Source organism: Megalops cyprinoides, chromosome 6, assembly GCF_013368585.1.
Source record: "Megalops cyprinoides isolate fMegCyp1 chromosome 6, fMegCyp1.pri, whole genome shotgun sequence".
In the NCBI taxonomy this organism is placed as follows: Eukaryota; Metazoa; Chordata; class Actinopteri; order Elopiformes; family Megalopidae; genus Megalops; species Megalops cyprinoides.
The window spans coordinates 4,287,796-4,313,229 of record NC_050588.1 but is presented as its reverse complement, the minus strand read 5'-3'; the positions used below and the strand labels follow the sequence as shown (position 1 = coordinate 4,313,229).

General features: G+C 40.5%; 2 protein-coding genes across 3 annotated transcripts; one reads left to right on the top strand and one right to left on the bottom strand.

Annotated features, from left to right (window-relative positions):
* Nucleotides 1-4,439: 4,439 nt before the first annotated feature.
* endou (endonuclease, polyU-specific) lies at nt 4,440-9,777 on the bottom strand. The gene is given in 9 exon segments (XM_036530671.1): nt 4,440-4,599; nt 5,015-5,157; nt 5,820-5,926; nt 6,023-6,136; nt 6,644-6,849; nt 7,304-7,472; nt 9,030-9,149; nt 9,313-9,450; nt 9,720-9,777. Coding segments are annotated over 9 exon segments (1,215 nt in total).
* Nucleotides 9,778-14,399: 4,622 nt separating this feature from the next.
* On the top strand, nt 14,400-19,790 carry tsfm (Ts translation elongation factor, mitochondrial). 2 transcript variants are annotated; one of them, XM_036531926.1, is made up of 6 exons: nt 14,400-14,479; nt 15,181-15,309; nt 16,822-16,950; nt 17,438-17,560; nt 18,196-18,277; nt 19,148-19,790. In XM_036531926.1, exons 1-6 carry the CDS (start codon nt 14,432-14,434, stop codon nt 19,537-19,539), a joined length of 903 nt encoding a protein of 300 aa, XP_036387819.1. In that variant the 5' UTR covers nt 14,400-14,431; the 3' UTR covers nt 19,540-19,790. The 2 variants fall into 2 exon arrangements, with proteins under 2 accessions (XP_036387819.1, XP_036387818.1); XM_036531925.1 differs by having other exon boundaries at nt 15,157-15,309.
* The last annotated feature ends 5,644 nt before the right edge of the window (nt 19,791-25,434 follow it).

The window sequence follows — 25,434 nt, the reverse complement described above, 5'->3', positions numbered from 1 at the left end:
AAAACTATTACCAACCTTGAGTACACCTCAAACAATTTGGATAATCACTGTCATATGACAGACAGCACTTGTAATGTGTGTAGTGGGTGGATGCAGATCTTGAGTTTGGCCCATAACACAGCATTCCATCACCCCTGATTTTCTCTCTTAATATCTGTAAAGGCTGGAGTGTAAACCAGACCAGACCAGGGGTCTCTCAACCACTATTTCCCAAGGCCAAGGGAAGATTTTCCAGTTTTTTGGCCTGGGTTTTTGTTGTTGGTGTTGTTGTTGTTTTGATTCCCTTTGGAAAATGGACTACACAGGCTTGGTTCCTGGAGAAAATACAGAGGGGTGCACTTGCAATCCATGGGGGGGGGGGGGGGGCACAAAACGTCATATATTACAAATTGTAAATACTATGTAAACATCGGGATATAAGGAGACAACTGGGGGTGCACTGAGGTCTGTCTGGGGGTGCAATGCACTAAGCACCCCCCTAGCACTGGCCCTGATGATACAATGTGCAGCTCTGTTCTGACAATCTTGATTGTAAAAATGTGCTATGACAAATAACATTTAATTCATTGATTGATCTGTAAAAACATTTAAAATAAATTTAACAGAAATACAACACATTAACAAAACCTTCCAGTTTGGCGGGGATAGGTGAAGGCTCCACCTTCATGGGGAGATTCCATTCCATGCTGGAAACTGAATGAAATCCCTCTGTGAGTCTTTGCAACTCTCGTTACGGGCCACATTTACTGCATTTGTGGAGAGGGCTGACCTTTATGACCTGAAAAAAATAACTTTCCCCAACCCCTTCCCCAAATCCCTAATGTTTCTGTTTTCTGTTACAGTGGGGAGAGAGGGGACTGAAGTCCATCTGTCAAGCTGGCTGTCCTAAGAGAGACTGGGAGACACAGGGGAGTAAAGACTCAGCAGAGAGAGAGAGAGAGAGAGAGAGAGAGAGAGAGGTCAAGAGAGAATGAGGAAGAGTGAGGAAGGTGCAGCATATTTTAATTCTTGTCCTTCATACCTCATAACAGGTATCAGAAGAGATTTATTGGCCTGTTTGTGTTTTTAATTCAGAATGCTGACTTTGGATACTGACTAAATGTTTGCTATAAATTTTATCAATTTGTCATTCATGATGGCATTGACTTCAGTGATTCTCATTGCATAAACATTACATCCCATCATTGGTCAGAGGGATGGTTGGACCCAGTTGATGAGGTGATGGAATGTTACATGTCAACTCTGGTCAAAATCTAGGAAGACCAATGCACAAAGTAACCAATATGTCTTTTTTGAGGAGAATAAAGACTTCATGTCATTGGTGTGTTGGAAACCTAATCCATATTTAAGTCAGTGCACATGTTGCAAAGACACACCACCCATCCAGCTTCAAAATATACAGACTCCTCTCTCAAGCACCTAAATGCATGGCAAGAGAGGGTATGGCTGCAATCAACAATGGTCAATCATTAGCCAGCAAGCAAGCAGGAGCTGACTAGTGAACTAGCTACTTAAGAAAAAAATAGATAAGTAACATTGGCAAGTAATTTATAGTTACATCACTATGCAGCTATATACAGTATCTAGCTAACAAGTTGCTTTAACCAGACAACTAATCTAAAGCTGGGTAGCCATGTACATCAGAAGCTACTTTAATGGTATAGTGTAGCTAGTTACTATAGGCATTTGTTTTAACCAGATAAGTAATAGATGACAAATAAATTAATAATTTCTTCAATAATAAAAGGCAATAAATAAACTAATGAAAAAGTACAAGAATGAATGAATAAATATATATCCAATGAATGAATGTAGAATATTATCCATTCATTTTATATTATTTCCCCATTTCTGTTTTAGGTGTATTTACTAGTGCATTAATTTGAAGTCTTAATTATTTATTCACAATTTAGTCAATCAAATCAATCTGATAATTCACATATTTTCATATTAATATACTAATTTATTCACTTTTTTGTGTTGTCATAAAAGATCCCCCACAGTCTGTTCATGTACACAAGGAGCTGTGTTAGGGTTCGGGAACCCTGTGTTGAAGGTTTCTTCAGATAGTCTCATCAGTTATCATTCATTTTTGTGTATAGTTTTTGCAGTTTGCCTTTTTTTGAAGTCTTGTTTTGTCTGTTTGATGATAAAACAACTCACTTGGCTGAACATCATGCAGCTGCCAGGTTTCTTACTCACCAATATTAACTGTTGAGAGCCCTCCTGACCAGCAGAGTGTCTGGGGCCTAACTACTTATTGAAGTCCATTCAGAATTTCATCTGTTTCTGTCCCTGCTTTTCTCCTCTGCTGAGGGTCTTCAGGATGCTTGATTTTGTAATGCAGAGGGAGAGGCAGTGGAGAATAAATAAATAAATTATATGGACTGACAAAATGAAAAAGATCGAATTCAGAGGCCTTTGAGGCTCAGAGGCTAGAACCAGCTCGACTAGGCCAGCAGTGCTCATCCTATTGATGAACGGCCCCACTGAGGCAAAAGAACCTTCGGGCCTAAAGTTTACCCTCTTTGGCCTCCTGGGGTGCTTGTCCATTGGCTGACTGCCACTGGGCATCCAGCCCCATAGAGTTATTGTCACACGCAGTCCATATTAAGCCTTTTTAATGCATGAGCAGCTGGAGAAGCCGCTAGCTATTACCATGACACAGTGAGGGGAGAAATATAATATAATTAAACAGAAATCAGGTGGTACGAAGATTTGGGAGGGTAAGGCGATTTGGAAGGGGTTAGGTGGGGGGGGGCGATAATTTGATTATGCTGCCTTTGAGAACCCCCCACGGAACAATAGTAACTTTTCCCACCAGATCAGTTTAATTGAATTCTATTTCTCTCCGAAACAGCCAGCAAAAAGTGAGGGATTTACCTTTCTAATTTGTAATCAGTGCCTCTAAAAATTGATGATAGACATACAACTGCAGTAAAGAAGGCGTATTTACGAAGTGTATGTTTATGGTTAAGACTCCACACCTTTATTTCTATTTGTTGTGTCGGGGGATAAAAGAGAGGTTTTAAAAAGTTCTTTCCATCTTCAGACCGAATTATGTACAAATACATCTTCCCTCCTAGACCTCCCGTTTGCAGCGTCAATCATTTACGTGATGCATTTCGAATATCTAACATCTAACATCAATCCAGGTGTTTTTTTTAATTTGTTTTATCATTTTTATCATGTTATATCATTTTGTATTTGTTTTGTATCGTTGATCATGTTTTCTTACTATTATTATTTTCTCTGTGTGTATACGGGATGGGGGAGCAGATTTTCTAACAATTCTATGTGCATCATGTCAAACACAACATGCGAATTAATACCATTTTAAAAAATAGGAGGAGGGAAGTTGGTCTCGCAGTGGGGATCTCATGTGATCATTGTTTCAACACCTGAGATGCGTAAACAGGGATTTAAAGGTCCATTGAGTTGGCGATGAGTTTTCAGCGAAAATCCATTGAGACCGGTTGGGGTGAGCAGTTATTCAAAGATGTTTGATCTAGCATGCAAATCTACTTTTCAGCACAGTAATATACAGAGGACTAGTTAAAAAAAACTCGAAAGAATTCGTTATTTATAATGAAATTAAATATTTCCAAAGTGTCATCATTATCTTCTCGTCTGGCCTGAGTCCTGTAGCCTATGATTAACGAAGTCAAAAGCTTAAAACATTTTTATTTCTCATCATTGCTTTCTTGACACTGTTGCATAGGCTATCAAATAGTAACTTGTGTGTGGAAGATTTTCCCAACAGATTATTCAAATAAAAGCGCAGGCTTTTCAGAAGCAATTTCGAAAATTCGACTTACGTCGGACAACAGAAATGACTAGGGCTGAGACATGTGTGGCTAAATAAAGCATGTATGCATACATTTTGAATGAAATCTAATTTTGATTAAGAAAAACGTTTCATATCTATGCACAATACCCACTGCAAAACAGAGACATAGGCTACTCTTCGCTGGAGTGTTATATCTTAAATCTGAATTAAAACTCTGTGTGTGTGTGCGTGTGTGTGTTTGAACTCACTCTTCCATAGTTTTACATTGTTTTAAACTAAAAATATTTTTAAGTATGTATAAATGTGACAAAAATCTCTATGACATCTGCTTAATTGCCACTGTATGTTTAATATTGAGCCCCGTGCATTGGTAAAGTATAATGTATAATATTGTAGGCTATTTAGGCTGAATAACCCTACAGAGAGGAAGTCAACAGTTCTGAAGGCGATGTGGGCAACAGGGACAGCATTGTAATAGCTGTATTGTAATAATGTCATTATTTTCACAATAGTGGCAGTATTGTGACACTACAGAACAGAAGACTAAATTTGAGAAAATGGAGAAGAGAGGCGGAGAATTTAAGACCGTTTAATTGGGATCATGCGATAATGAAGCTCATCTGAATCTGTGACTAACGCCGGGTTCGCATTAGGAGTCCATTGAGTCCAGTAGTGAAGCGTGTGAGATGAAGGCGCGCGGAGTGGCGGGGAAGGCGGAGGCAATGAACTTCTTGCCGTCCCCGTAGGAGGAGTTATCCCAGGTGTAGGTCTGGATGATCAGAGTCTTCCCTCCCAGGCTCAGATAGCATCTGCAGGCAGAGAGGCTGGTTAAACAACAGCAGCCCAGACTGAACAAGGGCAGCGAAAGAGACACATGCCTGCACCGGCACTCAGTCCCGTTATTTGGACAGTAATAAAGTGTAATAAAGATGAGGAATAATGAAAAGACGAATCAGAAAAAAGTTACAAAAGCAGTCAAAGTCTTTTCAGGATAACGGCTGTGGTGTGGGTACAGTGTACTTCTTGTGTGGAGACATTGACTTTTATCTTAATAAATATACACTGTAATAGGGAATACTGCAGGAGAGCGTGTAACTTTCTGGGGAAAAGAGCATTTGAAAATAACTTACAAAGTATTTTCTTGGATAACCCAAGTATATGCCAAGAAATACCTCACACATATGACTGATGCATCCAATAAAAAAATTTCCCTCATACACTCACTGCTTTCCAGGACGAGTGATATAGCAGAGACTGTAGAGAGCGAAGTCAAACTCTGGGCTACTGCCAATTATAGCAGAGCCAACTTGTTTGAAGTAGCCATCCCACTTAAACTGCATGCCCAGTACGTCAGGGTAGGTATACCACTGTGTGTGAGAGACAGAGATGAAACAGAGAAAGACATTAATAAATCCTATATCAATACATTGATTAGTATATGTTAATCTGATTGAACAGGATTTAGGTCCAGTGTCACTTTTTTAAAGTTTCACATTTATCATGTATTTTTACCTGCAGAAAATGTACACAATAACCAAATGTTATGGCAAAATAATTATGGAAGACCTGAGTGAGACTACATGGATGTGTGGGTATGGTTCCCCATCTCATAAATTTAATCTATGTCTTTAATTAAGAAAAAACAGGTTGATATGCTCAATTGATTGCTGTAGTTTTTGAGTAGTACTTTCAGCATTAAGTATGGGAACAGACAAAATAGGGAAATCCACCTGAGCAGAGGCTCTACATCACTTGCAGTAAGGGAATTTCACAGGGATTTGCCATAAAATGCCATAAAATGTCCCACAATTGCACACACACTCACTGGTGGAGGATTTAACTTGCATGGAAAACATGCACCTGGTACGAGAACTCTGCTAATTAGATTTACTTTTCCACGATACACAGACTAGGTAAGTCTGGGTGGCCCTCGTATATCAATAGTAGATAAAGGCAAAGACTGAATAGAGTGAGAGCAGGCAGAGAATGGCACGTGTATCGGTATCATAGGTGCCGCATCTGAACTCACAGGGCCATCAAAGCTGTAGCTGTAGTAGTTGAGGAGCCTTTTCTTCTCCAGCTGGTAAAACTGAATCCAGCTGTGAAATCCAGACACCTTACCTTTTTTCACCTCTCCTGCAGGGAGACAGAGAGAGAGAGAGAGAGGTGCACCAGTGAGAGGTGCATGCCTCCTAGAGAGTTGCTACAGTTGCAACAGCTAACAATGATCACCTGCAAAGATGTGCTCAAAGCCGCTAGAATCCTTCTTGTTGTTGCTGCGGGAGTAGAGCCCAAACCACATCATCTTCAGGTCATAAATGAACTCCTCCTCTGTGCTGTAAATGCCTGAGGATTAGAACATCAGGCTGATATAACTGATAATATTCTCCACTGCACTACAGTCCAGTACACTGGCCAGATGTGCTGCACTGATGCTCTGAACTGTATATATGCATGTAGCAGAACTGGCTTAACATGCTGATTTAGATTAAATCATGGGACTGATACTCCACACATAACACCGTTATCATCCCAGAGTGACTAGCGTTCATTAGTTTCTAAGTAACATATTGTGGCAAACTGGGTTGGTGGTTGCCTTTGCAGGGCTGTTGTTTACTGATACTGCACTCACTTGCAAAACCACCCTGCATAACTTTCCATATATACATGAATATTTACTAAAGCAGTCCCAGTTTGGTTCAAAGCTCAAGGGTACTTCCCCACCTTGGATTGGTGTTACAGGTTAAGTTTCATGTCCACAGTATCACAACCAGCTAGCCATGCTGTGCCCTGTCTGGTTCTGGACCTGTAAGTCCAGGCAGCAGGGGGTGAGTAAAGGGTAGAAAGGGGTACCCTTGCTGGCAAGGAAGGCGTAGAGCTCCCTGCCAATCTCAGTGTTGGACATGGTCTCCCTGAGGAAGGTGTCCTGCTCAGCCAGCTCTGCTGGGCTGAAGTCTTCAGTCACGCCCGTCATTCTCTGGTAGTTGTCCAGCAGGGCCAGGAAGGCTGAGTAAGTGGGCTTGGAGAACAGGGAGGCCTCATCCAGGTAGGTGAACAACCTGAGGAACAGAGACACCCACAATCAGGTCTGAGGGACAGAGACACCCACAATCAGGTCTGAGGGACAGAGACACCCACAATCAGGCCTGAGGGACAGAGATACCCACAATCAGGCCTGAGGGACAGAGACACTCACAATTACACTCTGTGGAGAACCACTAGTGCTTTGCTTTGCCTTATAATCATTTGGAGCTTGAAATTCATTTTATGTCCTCTGGAAAGAGTGTATTGCCATTTGAGAAAAAAAAATATTAGTTTTAAGGTCTGTCACTCCTGCCTGTGTGTGATCTTCACCTCATACTGATGGAGACAGATATAATGAGGTGCACACAGAGGCATATGTATGGCCAAAATGTGCATAACAGTGTCTCATGAAAAGTATGTTGTTGTACAAAAAAATCCAACTGACATATGTTTCAAATGGCAGTGACAGTGTTGAATGTGCCACCTTACGGGTGGGGGGAGAGGTCATTCTGAGAGCCAGTCTGCGAGCCATCGACCTGGGTCTGGGGGTCAATGACCAGCTCGAAGGGGGAGGCCTTGTTGGTGTCCAGAGAGTACAGTAACTCAGACAACACTTTTATCTCTGAGTCCGTGATCACCGCACCCCCTGAAGAGCTTCCTGACAAGGGGAAAGGGGAAAGGGAAAGAGAAAGAGGGACAGTGGAGCAAAGTGAAGTTTAGTGTCTTATTACTGAATGAACTCACTACTCAGTGTCAAAAGATCATTCTTTAATATTGGTAATATATGGGGCTGCAAAATGACACGATAGTTTCTTGTATGACTTTAAAGAGCTACAGTTGATGGCTTACTAACACCATGAAACCTTCTGGATAGCTAAAAAAGCTAAAAACGTGTCCTGCTGAATTCATGCAAAATACGCACTTCCTCTTCGGTTCTGTGTAATGTAAGTGTGCATGTGTTCCTCGTCCAATTAAATCCTATAAACCTGCAACTCAGACAAGGAATTATGTTGTGATACTACTGTGGGAAGGGCATGTTCTGTTTTTGTATTTTTCTTACAAGAGCATATTTTCACTGGGGGCAAGCAATTCCCACCATGAAAATACCATGTATATTGTAAAAGGACAAACCAAGATATGGTAGTTCTGTCTGGACTGAGAAGTAACTACCCTAAACTGCTCATCTGGCTGGCCAGGATAGTATGTGTGTGTGTGGGTTGATTCTCAGAATATTCCCTCAAACCCTCTTATTTGCTGCACATCAATGACCCCTGCTGGATTGTTGAGGAAGAGGCATCCACAGATGTCTGCATTCTAGAGGCTTTTGGCTCTGCTGATGTGCACACACTCAGACCCCCTGAAAGGGAATTGCTGTATCAGAAGCATTTAGCCTTCACGTTATATACATATTTGCTTGGAGGAGATAACCTGCTGATGCAACCTCACTGCAGAAACAGTGGGGAATGCTGTGTGAAACACAGCAGATGGCTGCCTTCAGAGATTCTACACAGAGCTGTAAAACAGTCATTTGACTGATAAAAGATTAATCATTTAAAAGGATAACTCCGGGAGCCACGCTGTAACATTTTAAATGTTGACTGACATCGGCCAAAGTAAAACACTTGCAGTTTTTCAAAGATTTTGAAAAATACACTTCTAAGCTCAATGAATCAACTTCGTTCCTTATCTTAACTGCCAAAACTAAGCTGTCAGAGCCCACCTTGTGAGTAATATTTGTGACTCATTATTAGTGGCAATTACAACATTGCTTGTAAAAACCACAAAGACGCACCATACAGTACTATATCACTCTTATGTTGTAGTGACTTTGAAAATCCAGATACACAATGAAATTCCTTTATTAAGGTTTTTAGGTTGTTCAATCAATCATGATTTTATAAGAACTTTACAAAGGTAGTATCGTTTAAAATATGGTTTAAAAACAGACTTGATATCAACCAATATGTCAGTAAGGCAAACACAGTCTGTTATGGATCAGCACTCTTTCTGTAAAAATGTGAGCCTCATGGTTTGACATTAGTGCAAGGAGATCCAGGAGATCCCCTAGTGCAGCAAGTCATTATTAATTCCTATATTTTTTTTTCATTCACTGATGTGTCATATTTGAAATTTGAATTGTGAGTACATTAAAGTGATGCAGATATTTGAATTCACCCTCAGATTGTGGATTGCCGGTTGCGTATGGGGTACTCACCTCCACAGATGCTATTGTAGTCACTGCAGCAGTTGTTGTACTGGGAGCATTTGGAGTTGCAGTGGCACTTGTTTTGAGAGTTGTACTTTTCTCCACATCTCCCCTTGCAAGATGTTGAACCTGAGAACGACAGTAAACACAACATTTCTGATGGCAGTTCAATAGATGTTTCTATAGATGTTGTGTGGGGGGCATTGTATAACTCTCACTGATAAACACTGGGAATAAGGGAGCAGAGCATTATTCCAAAGTGACCGTGTGTGAAACAGGAAGGTGAGGAGACCAAGTGAAGTCTAACCTTTGCAGAGGGTCTCGTAGTCAGAGCAACAGTCGCCATAGCGCTCGCAAGGAGAGTTACACTGGCAGGTGTAGTTTGGGTCCGTTCCATAGCCACAGCGACCCTGGCAGGAGTCTAAGGTGTCTACGCACAGTGGAGACAGAGAAGCACCATATGCTAATGCTGGAAGCAGGAAAATGGCTCAGATTATTGCTAGTTGTTCAAACATACAAGATGAGCCATGAACTGATTTTCATGTCACAGTACTGTGTGCATCACATCCAAATTGCATCTAAATATGAGCCTGTCAAAAGAATTATGGTAAATGACAATTTGAGGAAATATGAAAGAAACATATATATCTTGGTTAGGGAGAAGCCTGGCTCAAAAAACACACCTGCCAAAATACTTACTGCTCTGCCCCAGAGTGACCAGGGTTACACCCAGTGAGAGGAGAAGGAGAGCCTTCATTGTGGAGCTATACCAACAGAAGCACAGTCCAGAAAAGGAATTCTGTTTTATAGTTGGCTATCTGGCTAATCACAAGCCCTGCTCCCAAAAATGCCCCGCCTATTTGATCAGTCCTCCAGTCCGTTAGCCATTCCAGTGATACAAAATCCGGTATGAGGTATGATATAATAACAGCAATGTTATTGCTTGTCAAGCCAAGACTAAATGTTGGTGTTGTTGTTTTTACCATGCTTTTTTTGATAATTTCATGACAATTATGATTACTGTTTTCATATTTAGCACACAGCATCTTTTTTATTTATTTGGTACATAGCCTATAACTCAGGGTGACTAACATGCTGACCTTAAATACAATAATCCAAAGTGCAACAAGAACAATGAACAACCTGAATTAGAGCAAACAATGTCAAACTGGAAAACAGCTTCAAGAATAACACATAACAGTGAAAACATAATGTCTAACAATTATCTTTCTGAGCAATATGCTTACATCATACTAAATGAGAGGGGTGTGTATGTGTGTTTGTCAGCCTTCATTCATAAGTGGTAATGCCTGTTTGCATGAAGTTAAATGTTCATATTATTTGCATGAAGCGAAAAACACAGGGCCATAACGGCACATAACATGTATTTATAACCACTTTTTGCTAAATTTCACTATGCTGAGGAAACCATCCATGTACTCAAATGGAATTCACTTGTGTTGTTTCTGTATTGAAGAATGTAAAAGCTGTAGCATTATGTGCATTAAATATTTGCTGTCATGTCAGCATTATGAAATGGTTCCATTTATTGTTCAGGCATTGGCATTATGATAGTGAAATACCAATCAATTTAATACAAAAAGGCATTCATATAACACCAATCAGAATACACCATATTTCAAGCTATGAATCTTGAGCAATGTTGAGAAAGAAGGGGAGAGAGTATGTGCAATACATTTACATAGTGGTCTATTTACATACTTAGATATGTAGACAGAAATACATCCTGCTCGTCAGCAGTCTTAGGAAAGTCATGCCAAGTGATTCAGCATTAAAGACAGGCAGATAACAGAGCTGGCTGGAGAGTGGGAAAATGTTCACCTGCACAGCATCATAGGTACTAAAAGGATAAAAATACAAGCAAATTACCAGACAGCTAGCTGTAACAGCATCACCAAGGTAGCCCTGGACTTATCCAAGAGTTTTCATTAGTAAAAAATGAAATCTTGATGTTTTATTGAATAACAAGTGGTAATTTATGTTTGAAAAACCTTTGAAAAACTGCATTTAACCCATTTACAAAAAAAATGGTGGGTATGGCAATGGTTCATGGCAACAATTGTATCATTGCAGTAGTGTCTCCCCATTATTGTACCAAATAACAAAGCACATGTTGGGTGTCTTTCAGTGAGATGTTCCTCAACTATTGAAATAATATCACATTTATCAAACAGATTGTTTGTGTGTTATAATACAAATGAATTGTTACAAAATGTCACGCATTGGGGAATTGAAGTACTAATACTCATCTAACCTTTCAATATGAGTTTTCAAGTCTTTCAAATATGGAATATAATTATTGCCTTGTGAATTTACTAACATCTGTTGTGGGTTTGGATAACTCTACATGTTATGTTTGCTGTGTGCCACGTGGTCCGCATATTGTTTTTGGACTTTGGTATGTACACAATGTTTAGGAAGCTATCGAGTCTTTGAGAGTTTTATGTTCTGGAGGCAGTTCTTCATGAATCTGGTTTCTGGAGTTCTCTATATTAAACTCCCTTCAGTAATATTCCAGTCTGCTTCTTCTTCAAGAATAGATTTCTACAAGGCATGACACCACACTGTTTTCCGAAATACTTTTTATCCGTCCAGATCTGGATTTACCTCATTTGAGGTTGAATCAGGGCCACCAACACATTTTCAACAACTTATATGATGCTCTTTATTTCCATATGATAGTGAATAAGTATAAAACCAAAATAAATTGTGTCAGAAATAGTACAAAATTAAATATGTTGTGATATATTCATAAATATGTTGTTCAGCCTAAGAATATGTGGAAAATACATTTAAAACATGTCAATGCAAGAAATATGTTGAAACATACCAAAATCATTTACATATTTTCAATATATTGGGTCACAGAAAATGTTTGATCATTTGGTGAGTGGTCTTGGAAAGCAGTGGATTTTGTGTTCAGTCAGGGATGCTTGATTTAGATACCAATTTCACTCTGGATTTGCTGTTAAATCCATGTTGGTCAATTTTGAAATTGTGTTTTCCTTTTGTTGATTTCCTTGGTCAATCTTCTCAGACAGAATCATGAATGTAATCTCTCATTAAACTTTAAACCCTAGAACCAGAGCAGCTCTGTTTTCAACCAGTCTAGAGTATCAAAAGGCATCTGCTATATTTCACACACTATCCCACTGAGCAACTACTATTGCATCAGAGAACTGGCTAAAGTTCTAAGGCTACTCCAGCCAGTCATGTGCAATGTTGCATCAGAAAATTTGCACATGTTATCTCCTCCAAGCACCTCTAGACACTTGCTCAGGAAGAGGGATACAGAGCCTGAGCACAGCTCCTTGTGCCCACGTGACCCAAATTTTTTTAATCATGGCAGGACTGTCCTCTGCAGAATCCTTTCAATTGCTCAGTGGATGTCACTTCTTTGAAGAGTCCAGCAGGGGTCCCTAGTGTCCAGTGAATAGGATAGGTTTCACAGAGCATCCTCCTTCAGGTGGTGGACGTGAAGGTAATGTTGTGAGACTGCCCTGTGGACATACTAGAATGAACCATGATTTTTTTTTTCACAAAATTTTCTGATTTCAGCCTACTAGAATTGCTCTTAAAATGAATCATTTGCAATGTAGTCAGTGGTGCATTTGTCCTGGGATAGTACCTGACCAATACTAGATGCTACGTTGGACAACAAATCAATCAATCAATCAGATTTTATATGTTATAGTGAATTTTCACAATGTAATTTGTCACAAATCCCTGAACATAGTATGCTTTCCATGGGGAAATGAAAAACAGAAAACCTGTTCAGGAAAAAGTAGAACATTTTTGAACTTGGGCATTTAACATTGAAATAGCATGAAAATGCATCACTTCCTTGCATCATATCAAGGCATATAGAGGCAGTTTGGTGGCATGGTTTGCTCAGGACCATTTCTCTAACAGTGGCTGGAGCAGGGATTTTTACAATGCAGTCTCAGTCAAGGTACCTTGTCCATTAAGACAGGTAAATGTTAATCAGGAGGGGTGAAGATGTGGCTAGAGTTTGTTGTAAAGATTTCTTCAAAAGGGGCTTGACTACAACTGGTTTTAGGGCATGTAGTCTGATGGTAAAGAATAACTAATAATGTAATAATTAATGGGGCTTTAATTAATAAAGTGCAGAGAGGAGATCTTTCACAAGTTTGGTTGGTATTTCATCAAATGAACAGACTGATTTAAATGACATAAGACTCTCCAGGTTGTTTTGCTCAATGGGAGAGAGGAAACACTCACAATGTCAAGTAGTTTTCTTAGGTGTATGTGCAAAGGGAAACAGTTCATGGTGAGACAGAGCTCATAAAAAAGAATATACACTTCAATCTGATTATTAAGATTGTTTTGCCAAGTGGGTATTGGTTGATTTAGTAATGGTAATAAAATGGAATATAGGATTGATTTTATTTTTCAATCAAGAATGCCAGATGGGCTGCTCAAACCATACTTAAAAAAGAGCTGGACTACACTGGCACTCTAAGGCTAGTGATAGGACAAGGAAATCAAGACAGAATAATTCACTGTACCTGCGCTGCACTTTGCCCTTACCTTTGAGGAAAGAAAATAAGTTTAACCATGTGTGCAGTTTTTCCATCAGGCTGCTCAATTCCAGTCTCCAAGGGCAAAATCCAACGGGATTTCCAATTCTTTTTAACACACCAAAAACTCAAAATTCTGAAGATGAACAGGTTTCATTGAGACGATATTTGCTAAAATCAGGTAGTTAAAGCCCTGACTGTAACAAAGGCAAGTAGCCACTGCAGCACTCCAGAGATGAGTAACAAGATCATAAAACAGAATAACAACAATCAACATTTTTTTGTTTGTTTTTGTTTTTGTGTGTATGTGTGTGTGTGTGTGTGTGTGTGTGTGTGTGTGTGTGTGTGTGTGTGTGTGTGTGTGTGTTTTGCACCTCAGGGCTACAAGCTTTTTGTTTTTTTTGTTTTCTTTTTGTATTTGTGTTTTGCACTTCAGGGCCACCACAGAGATACCCATAAAACCAGAAGATAAACTTTTTAAACAATGATGTAATCTAGATTTACAGCACAAGTATATCTTTAACAAAATAATCTTGGTAGTATTTCAAGGTCATCAAAGGTCAATGACCCATTAATGCCACCAGTGCAAAACTTGTTGCTGCTGATAATTTTACAGACTATGCAGTACGCAGTGGCATTATTAACACTGTGCGACAACGACTTTGAGACGAATTCCCTGCCATTTTTTTCCAATATTTTAACACCTGGTGATGGATGGCAAAGTAACAAGCAACGATAATGTACAATCTTGTTTGATCCTGTAGGCTTGCCGTAGAAAGCGTGGTTCAATGACATTTTCGTTTGCGTAAGAGAGAGGAAGCTGTCTGCTAGTTGAGCGTGGTGCCGGTGATGGCTCTATACTGTGTGCTGAGGTCGATCAGAACAGATTTTAGCAAGGTAATTGTGAATTTACATTTTTACTATAGTTCTGAAGGAAGCGTGCGGTGTCACCTGCAGACACAGAGCACCGTCATGTGGTGGGCTGTTTGAGTGTGAATGATGGCAAAGTAGATAAAATTGCTAATAGATTTAACTGTACCAGATTATCAACTGGAGTCATTACAGCTAACATTACAGCAGTCTTTTAGCTGTCTTCTAGGCTACGTTCAAAAAATATGTAGCAGTATAGTTATATTACGTTAACGTGTTCAGTTGTTGGTATTCTTTATTAGAGGCTGAATCCTGAAAAAGGCACGTTTAGGTACCGATAGGTATGCTAGATAGCTGTGTTAGCTACGCTGGCTATTAGCTCCTAGGCTTTGAAGCTGCAACTAGGTAGCTTCTCTGTCTGTATCCTCACTAAACAAAGTGATGTTTGTTTGATGTCAGACAGGACATACACTTTTAGTTAGATGAAGTAGCTAGCCAGTTAATTAAGTAGCTGACTTGCTTTGTCTTGATAGAATTCCAAGTTCATTTGGTTAGAGAAGATAACCTATATAGGCTTTCTTGTTTCCGAGTTACACGTAGAGGGTATTTATTGTGTGAATCCAATCTTTATAGTGTCAGGCAAGGAATTGCGTATTTACAATTAGTGCGATTTCAGTGTTAATCCCATGTGATCTGTGCTTCAGGTTTGTCTCTTTCAAAATGTGCAGTCAGTCCATACGAGCGCCGCACTTCTTAGTACACAAAAGGCCCTTCTACTAAAACTACGCAAGAGCACTGGCTACACCTTCATCAGCTGCAAGAAAGCGCTGGAAAAGTTTGACAATGACATCAAACAGGTGAGAGACTTAAGTGTTAAAGTACCACAGTGTTGATGAAATCACTATATTATACATTTCTTGCACTGCATGTACCATTTAATTACCCTTTTTTCCATGTCAACAAATGTGGACAAAACCACCAGTCTATTTTCTGTGTGAAAATGGACAGTGTGTGCTGTTGGAGCTTGCTTCTGTAGGCAGCTGAGTTTCTCAAGGGAATGAAGAGGAAAAGGGTATATTGAACATCAGGGATGTGTACAGGACAGGATAAAACACATTTAGAGTTGTATTTCAGCCTGATCAAGTATATAGATCTATAGTATATAGTATCCATAGACTAGGGGTTAACTAGTTATGAAAGCTACCAAACTACCAAACAAAGGTGTTCGCTTGTTTCTATTTGAATATGTCCATCACTAAGATGAGATGTCCCTCTCTAATCTAATATGGTACAGTGAGCTTGGACCTCATTTAGGTTTTTCGCGTCAAGAATGGCATGGACTGACTGGTATCACCAAGTTATTTGGATGCAGAGACAGCAGCACCGGGGTCATATTGTTTGAGTCCATGTGAAGACCGTGACTTCCTCATTGCCCTTCCACTTAAATTTGTAGTTTGTACCATGAGTGCCTTTTGAAGAGAACAGGCCTTTGTACTTTGTGAGTGGACAGTGCTCCATTTTCAGTGCACTGCAGAGTGACCTTTTCACCTTGAAGCCAATTGGGTCATAAGAAGGGGCGTCACTGGAAGCTAATTTTGGGGGTGGGTCAAAAGAGAAATTGGGTTTATGCTTTGTCCTCTTCCAGCTGTGGTTCCATAGCAGATTTTCTGGCTTCAGTTTCTCAGTGAATGGATTTTAATGAAATTATGCTAGTGATCACCTCAGTGTTCCACAGAAACCTTTTATAAAAACAAATATCAAGGTCAAAGTTTTTTTTAATCATATTTTCAGTGTCACATTTCTTCTTGCTTGTGTGTTTACAGTTCTCCTTCAGCTAATGCTTATACTTGTCCACTACACTTTCTTGCTACTTCTGTATGACTCCATTACATATCCATTAGCTGAATGTGTGTAGGTATCTGTGTTAATGCCTGTGTTTCTTTGTATTATATTGATGGGATAATTCTGGACTTTGCATATAGATAAGTGGCTGCCAAAACAGCAAAGACTGCCTTGTATTGCGGTATTTCCAATCTGCATTGCAATCCATATAGAATCATGTGTATCCTAACAACAGAAGCAATGCAGATAGTTCTACTCTTGTTTTTTTTAAGCATCTTTTTTCAGAAAGAGATGAGGCCATACTGAAGGAGATTTGAAGCCTGGGAATACTCAGAAAACATTTTCAGGCTGTGACTGTGTACTGAGAGGGGTCTAATGAACAAGTTCGATGATTTCACATTGTCTGTGGCGTGCTAGCCCCAAATCCACTGATCTTGCAGCAGCCCACTCGGGAAGGGGCATGAGAGTGGGCCTGTGTGCGCATAGTTGTTGTGTTCTCTTACATATACAGGTCTGTTTGATCCCAGGCAGAGAGCTGGTTACATGAACAAGCACAGAAGGAAGGCTGGAGTAAGGCAAGCCGATTGGAGGGACGGCGTGCCAAAGAGGGCCTGATTGGCCAGCTGGTGGGGGATAGAGCTGCAGTAATGGTGGAGGTAATTCATCTCTCCAAACTCCTCATTTACAGTTACATTGGTCCATTAGAATTACACTGTGCAGATCATCTTATGTGGCTGACAACACAAGGAAACAACCCAAAGGAAAAGAGAAGCTTCTTTGTTTCTCATTCAGTTTGACTATTATTATACAAGCTGTTGACATATAGCTATCTTGGTTTTAGAACCATAAGGACTTTTTCAATTAACTTCAACTCCAAATGTATTCAGTCAACACAAGCTCAGTGACTTTTTCCTCAATACAGGGTAGCCATTTCGTGTATGAGATTCTCTTGTTCAGCTTCTCATTGTGGCATCCCTGAATTTTGATGGCTGTCCAAAAGAACAATCATGGAATCTGGGCAACAACCCTGTAGTGTGTCACAATAGTGAATGATTCTGAATGCGGATAAAGACATTACATTTGCGTCAACAGCTGTTTAATGGGGCGGGACCTGGGAAGTAATGAACTCGTTGTGCTGCTTAGGTAAACTGCGAGACGGATTTCGTCGCCCGTAATGAGAAGTTCCAGCAGCTGGTGAGAGATGTAGCGTTCGCCGCCATGGCGCACCACCAGGCGAAGACAGAGGGTCAGTCTGGATATGCAAAGGTGCGTCCCATTGCCCCAGAGATGACCTAGTGACCCAGCAGAACTGCACAGCAGCCTTCAGTTCTCTTCGTCAGAAGGCACAGAGGCCGTGTTTTCAGTGAGACTCAGACACAAGTATTTAATAGGCAGTTAGGAAGGATGTCCAGGTAGAATGTATAGGGATGGAAATGACACCTCCAACACAGCACATAGCACATAGCAGATTGAGGAGGACATACTGCATGAAGCTTACACAAACATGCTTACAGTAAGATCGTGAATGGCTCAAACGGCTGTGCTGTAGAAATTGTTGATGCATTTTACATCCAAATCATCTTGTTAGAGCTATATAAATAAAGTTACTAATTGACTTTCAGAATAAGAATTCATCTTAATCGAACTATGGTACTCTTCAGCTCAAAGAATTAATACTTTCACTTGGGTTTATTTTAAAATTATGCATTGGCTTTTTTTCTGTTTTACTAATCCATGCTCCATCAAAGGTATCACTGTTATGAAGCCAGCAGATATCCCTTTCTTAAGGTGTTGAGGGAATCTGCTTATTACCCACTCTTTAAGTTTCAAACTTTTGAAAAATGTTTGTCTGATGGTGCACATAGAGTGTAACAGTGTCACTGTCTGCATGCTTGTCTCAGAGCCTCCTGTCTGCAGATGAACTGTCCAGGTTGAGTGTGCCAGCAGGAGGTTCCCTCTCAGATCAGCTGGCCCTGACGATAGGTGAGTGTCATGAATGACACGTATGGTGCGTTTCCACCAAGCAGTACAGTACAGTTTGGTTCGTTACGTAACGGTTTGGTACGGTAAACCCTGGTACGGCTTTTGTCTCCACTGCCAACTGTACCCTACTTAATAGGCGGGGTGTATACTGGATGGCGATTGCTGCGTCAGCTAGGTAAGTAGCGTGACACAAAGTGCCCGAAGAACGCAACACAGCAGAGATGGTTGATGAATTTTTGTGTTTGTATTAGGGCTGTCAACGTTAACGCTCGTTCGCGATTAATCTGGAAACTTTAACGCGTTAATGTTTTAACGCAAATTAATCATATTGTCAAGTTTTACCGCAACTTCCTTCCATAATTCTAGTGCAGATATTTACGTTCAGCACATCTGCGTTTGCCACGCCTTTCAGTAATTCAGATAATGCTTTAACGTTGACAGCCTTCTAGTTTGTATTCACGTTGTCGCACGGAAGTGACGACTCTCTGTCGACCAATCAACGGATGACGGTGGGTGTAGCTCCATCCTTTACAAACCGTACCAGCGTGCTTGGTACCCCAACAGAAGGGTACCAAAAACCAGTATGATACGGTATGCTTATTTTGATACGGTTCCCAACTGTTGATGATGGAAACGCAAATAATTGTGTACCGTACTGTACCGAACTGTACTGTACTGCCTGGTGGAAACGCACCATGAGTGATTAGAAACACTTAATGGACTGTGTCCTGATGAACTGAAGCCCTTGGCATTTTTATGTAATTTAATGAAGGCTTATCTAAGGAATTGACCCAAGGACCATAAACTAGTTTCTCCACGGTTGTCCAACATTTCCCTCTTAAGTGACTGAAAGCGTGCTTCCTCTTTCAGGCCGTCTTGGTGAGAATGTTGCCCTGAAGCGGGCAGTTTTCCTGGGGGTACCTGCTGACTGGCACATTGGCTCCTACGTGCATGGCCCCGTGTCCGGGCAGGCAGACGTGGCGATGGGGCGGTACGGTGCGCTGGTGGTGTTCCGGGGGGGCCAAGGCAGCACGGAGACGCTGGGGAGGAAGCTGGGGCAGCACGTGGTGGGAGAGGCACCCCTCTCCCTGGGTAACATGGAGGACCTGCCCTGCGGAGATTCCGAAACCCGCCTGCTGGCCCAAAGCTTCCTACCAGACCCCAGTCGGACAGTCGGCCAGTACCTGACGGAGCAGGGGGCGCGTGTGCTCGATTTCATCCGGTTCCAGTGCGGGGAACAGAGCAGCAATGAGGAGGAGTGAAAAAAAGCTGGGACTCCTCACCATTACTACTTTTGCTTTCAGTGGGTCGGGGTCACAAGCTGTTTGTCAGGACTTTTTTTAAACCATGTAGTTTTTTAATCCATGTAGTCATGGATTGCAACATCATGATATGAGATGAATTGAGTATTGTGGAAAAGCTGTCATGATAGGATCCTGAAGGGCTCCTTGTGTGAAATGTGCACTGAGAAACATCAATGAACTTAACACCAAATAAAAACCTACATGTAAGACCCACTGGCTATAATTGCAAAGGATAATCATTAGTTCTGTTTAGGGGTATAGACAGAACAGACACATATTTAATTGCATGCAACTGACTTATTTTCCTGTCTAACTCTGCCAGAAGATTAGTAACTCACAGGTAAGTTCCACCCATAATATATGAAATTGAAGACAAAATATTGATGTCAGTCAGTCAGAGAGATTTTTGTCAGCCCATCCATATGCACTATACAGTAGGGTTGAAATAACGTTTTCCCTGGAACCCATGGTGCTACATTCAATACAACTAAATAAATACACATGACAATAAATACACAATAAATAGACAATAAATAGACAGGATAACAAGACAATAAATAAATAGACAAAGTAACACAACATCAGATTGTAAGGCAGAGAGTAAATATGTAGACAGATTTCACTTTATTAAAGTGGCTATGTGCTCAGTCCAGGGGAGAGGGCAGGGTCATGCTGTGCTCCGGGGGTGGGGGTTCTGTTCTTGTGCAGGCGCAGGAGGGGAGGAGCCTGACTGCCTGAGGGAAAAAACTGTTGCAGTGTCTGGCAGTGACAGTACGGATGCTCCGGTACCTTCTGCCAGACGGCAGGGGAGTGAACAGTCCGTGGGAGGGGTCTGTGGCGATGCAGGTTGCACGCCGGCTGCAGTGGTTCTGGAAGAGCTCTTCCATGGTTGGAAGAGGGACCCCAATGATCCTCCCAGCTGTTCTCACTATCCGCTGTAGGGTCTTGCGGTCAGCGACGTTGCAATTCCCAAACCAGACAGTGATGCAGCTGCAGAGGATACTCTCTACGGTCCCTCGGTAGAAGGTGGTGAGGATGGGAGTGGGGAGGCTGGCCTTCTTCAGCCTCCGCAGGAAGTGGAGACATTGCTGGGCCTTTTTGGTTATGGTGGTGATGTTGAGTGTCCAGGTGAGGTTCTTCGCTATGTGCACTCCCAGGAACTTGACACTGTTGACTGTCTCCATGGCAGAGCCGTCGATGTTCAAGGGAGTGTAGACAGCAGGGCTCTTCCCGAAGTCAACAATCATCTCTTTAGTTTTTTCAACGTTAAAAGACAGATTGTTGTCTCGACACTAGTCCACCAGCTGACTGACCTCTGTTCTGTATGAGGACTCATTATTGTTACTGATGAGCCCCACCACTGACGTGTCATGTGTGAACTTGATGATGTGATTTGAGCTGTGCTGGGCAGCACAGTCATGCGTCAGCAGTGTGAACAATGTATAGAGACAATTAAAAAATAGAGTGCAGTTATTGGGGCATCAGTAGATTACCATACTAAATTAAGTATTTTCTCCTTGCCTTTTTAACTGTTTGTTATGTTTCTATGTTACATTTACCATAATACAACCTGTGGCAGTTTTCTGTCTGAGTGGCAAAGCCTGAGTGGCAACGCAGACAAATTCCATTAACTGTGTTAATGACAATCATTTTCCTTTCCATAAATGTTAACCTAATTACATAAGTAATCCAAAACGTAAACTTGCCTGATTTGTGAAAGATTTTATGGCAGCCAGAATAGTAGCAAAGTAATTTATTGTTGATTTATGGCTTTTTTTCTAAATATGTCCTAAAATGTACTCTTCTGCTTGGTGAGGATTGAAAACAACATTCTAGGCACTAGTTCAGTGTTGTGTTAAGGCTATGGGCTACGTGCATGGCTGGTGTACCCTTCTGCAGGGTGCTTAACTTGAATTTCCACTATAAATATCCAAGCATACTGTATAAATGGGTAACAAAATTTGCAAGCTATGTAAGCTGCTCAGGATAAGAATGTGTACTAAGAAACTGGTGTAATGTAATGATTCTCAACAACAAACATACAGAGAATTCTGCAAACTGATGTGACGCATATTTTCAGTGGTGCACCTCTAAAGATCTATGGATCTATGAATCCCTAGTGCTCAATGGTGAATTCCTTAGTCTACCAAAAGCATGCTAGACATTCCTTTCTTGCTTTAAAAATACTGATCTGTTGCATGCAGTTCTGCAAATTATGGTATGCATGGCTGTGACAATTTAAACTAAAATGAGGGACATCTTTAGCTGGTTGAGTGACTCTCTGGTGGATTTCACATGACAAGACAGAAGAGTCAAGAGTGTGCTTCCTTAAAAGAGAGTAGTCCATGTACACTTGATGTAGGTATCAAAAATAGCTGAGAGAGAGACTGGCTGAAAATACAAATTAAGTACATTTATTATGTCAGAAATGAAAATACAAAGACCTATATACAGATTTCTGTTTTTGGTCCAGTTTTCACTTTTACCCACACACTTTGTCACAAGACCTGTGGAAATGCTTGCTGCATCTGAGCATTAGAAACAAACTATTGATCAAATCCTTGCCCCCAAATCTGTGCCTTGAGAACTGAGAACTGTCCCTCAAGAAGCCATCCTCAACTGAAGCCTCTACCAGACTGGGACCCCTGTTCCCTAGCCCTCTCCTGGCCCCTGTACACCCCAGACCAGTTTCAGAGCTATGGGGATGACTTGAGTTTCCCTCTGACTTCCCCTTTGTCCCCAGCGCAGTAGAGGTAAGTGCACATTATTGCTGGACGAGCTATAGTCACAGGGGTATTGTTAATTTGTCCAGTTAATATGCAAAATAACTGGTAAATGTTTCCAAAGTGGCACTAAGAATTAATACTGACGTTTGCATTTTATATGGCAAGCCATTGTTGAACATTTCCAAGCCCTTCACTCCGAAGTGTCTTGATAATGTGATATCCAATGTATTTCTTTGTACATATTTACCATCATTACTCTTATTAACAGAATTAGCTTGACTGGGATTTGGATTTAAGGTATTCATTTTCATAGATAGAACCACCTCATGAGACAGAATGGAGAGACAGTGTGTTTTTACTGTCAGTTTATGCATTGTACAGACAGACTCATATCAGAGTCATATTGGAATTGATTCCCACACTCCCACACTAGGCCAGCCTGACTGTCATAATGAGGTATTCACCACTGTGCTGTCATCTTCATGGTGAGGATCTTCCATACAATTCATGAGCATGTTTAAAGAAAACTTGTGGTGTGACTACACTTGACTTGTACTTGCAGATTCATCTATGATTAATAATGGTATCCTGCTAGTTTATGAAAACACACAGCTATAAATTCAGGAGAGAAGGCCATTGGTGAATTGGTGCAAAAAAAAAAAAAAAAAACAAATGACTCCATGTCCTCTGTCTGGCGCTCTTCCAAAACAAGAGGGACTGGTTTGAATATAACCATGGAAAAAATAGAGGTAAGCTCTTCATCAAAAACTGACAGTTGCATTATAGTATTTTGAGCACTGTCCATTATTAGAGTTCTGCATGTGGTGCGTCAGCCTCCACCTGCCGCATAAGTTCTGTCACACCATGCTGGATGGCAAACTATGCTCTTCAGTGTCCAATACTGATAGAGGGAAGTGACTGGATTTTTCAATACTGATAGATAGAACTAATCAGGTCTTTCAATGCTGTTAGACCCAAGCAGGTGTGTCAGTACTGTTTGACAAAACAAAGCGGGCCTTTCTCGTTCTAAACAATGACAATTGGTTAAACACATTTTTGAGGATGTAACATGCATTGTACTGTGCTTTGAAATTTTTGAAATATGCAAATGTTGTACTTCAGAGAACAAGCACAAACTCTTCACAGATAAAGATTGTGTTTGAGACTGCAGATGAAAAAAATGCTGAAGACAGACTCTGTGTCATACAGAGGGCAAGTATCCGAATTGAAACTGAGTATGGAAAAATTGACATCCATTTATGTCTATATTTTGGTCTTGTTCACTTCCACATTGCCACTGCTCCAGAATTGTTTTCTACCTGTATATTGTAGTTTGTGTCATGAAATCCCATAAAACACAATGCAGATTTCTTCTGGAGAAATGAAAACATTTAAACATAAAGATAGAAAATTTAATTGCATGCATTCAATTTGTTACATCATACACTCTTGCCTACACTCTTACCATCTATATAGATAGTAGATATACATATACAGTGCTCTCCGTGTTCATTTATACCTCTGATTAACAAAAAAACATGACACAACAGAAAAAAGGATAGCACTGGATGTTATTCACTAATTGAATTGCACAGAGCAAAGTCATATTGTTTACAAACAATTAATTTTATTACAGAAGATAAGACAGTCACATTTATTCATGCTCCTGTAAGTAGTATTTTCTCTATTCTCCTCTGGCATGGATTATACTGAGATACTACACCAGGTGCTTTTTGTGATATGTATGATGTTCTGGCACTTCTGTGGATGGCAGAATTGCTTTAATAGGGTACTTCGGATTTTTTGGTTTTCATCTGTGAAGTCTTCTTGAACTACAAAAAGGATTTTGGTCTGGATATTGAGATGACTAGCTGACACCATGTATTTTGTGGTCAGTTAATTATTTAGCTTATTTTGTAGATTTAGATGAATGCTTTGGATCATTGTCATGATGAAATGTCCTTTTTGTCCAAATGTCTTGCCACAGGGAACTGGGGTTTTGGTCAAAATGTCTTTCTACGTGTTGGCATTAATAACTCCCTCTATCCTAATAATGCACATGTTTTTGTTTGTTTGTTTTTTTTTGAGGGGGGGGGGGGGGGGGGGGGGGGTTAATGATAATGAGATTTATTCACACCTTGTAACTGTCTTAAAATATTTTTTAAATGTAATTCTGCATCAGATTTCCTTTCTCTGTTAGTTAATTGTAGCTTCTGGAACTTAACAGAAGCTTCAGATATTTGTTTTACTATTAATTATAAAGAAAGGCCATGTATTGGTGCAATGCATTTGTAGTGTTCAATGCTGGGAGAGGTGATGTGACAGCTGTCTAAAATTTCCATGAATTAAACCACAGCCAGCTGAACCTACCAGTTTCCATTGTAGCATTCGTTATCAAGGAATTCAAATGGGGTTTCACTAGGGTAGTTGCTCCAAGAAAAATGTCCAAAACATGCTATGAGGAAAAAAAAATGCTTTGCAAAGCAAACTCAAATGCAGTCAATGATAAGGACAATGACAGAAAAATGAAAGGGATTTTCTGGATCACTGGGAAATAATATCTCAAAAAACTACCATTCCATGTTGGCTGCATAATTTTGGTGTTCAGAGCAAAGTTTCAAGAAGTTCTTCCAGTACGAGTTGAACAAACTACTGGGCGCTTCTTTTAAGTGTCATCAAAGTCAAAGGAGGCTGTACAAAATACTATGAATAAGCATTTTTGTCATTTTAAAATGTGCTTATTTGTGAATTATATGCTGCAATTTGGTAAGAAAGCTTGACTAAAATACTTTTTTACTTATGCACATCTGTGCAATTTATTTTGAACTAAGACGTAGGCTAATGGACTGTGTGACCGCAGGGTGGTGCGGCAGTCTCAGTTTTTCAACCATGAATAGCGCTATGGTTAACTGTACAGCACTGTCAAAGAGATTGTGGTGTTAATATCGCAAGGGCCTATAAAGACGTTTATGAGCGCTGATGCTGAATAATATGTACCCAGTGCGGTTAGATCATACATGGATAAACTGGTCTTAAATCGGTTTTGGGGGCGGGGGTACATAACTGCGCTCCACCACATAAACGTAAATTATAGAAAATATGCGCAAAGAGAGTGGATATAGTTAAA

What these genes read in the sequence shown, in the direction of transcription:
- tsfm (XM_036531925.1), top strand. Translation starts at nt 14,432, where the DNA reads ATGGCTCTATACTGTGTGCTGAGGTCGATCAGAACAGATTTTAGCAAG. An exon ending in TCAGAACAGATTTTAGCAAG is followed by an intron (nt 14,480 to 15,156) that starts GTAATTGTGAAT and finishes TCTGTGCTTCAG; the next exon opens with GTTTGTCTCTTTCAAAATGT. An exon ending in TCAGCTGGCCCTGACGATAG is followed by an intron (nt 18,278 to 19,147) that starts GTGAGTGTCATG and finishes TTCCTCTTTCAG; the next exon opens with GCCGTCTTGGTGAGAATGTT.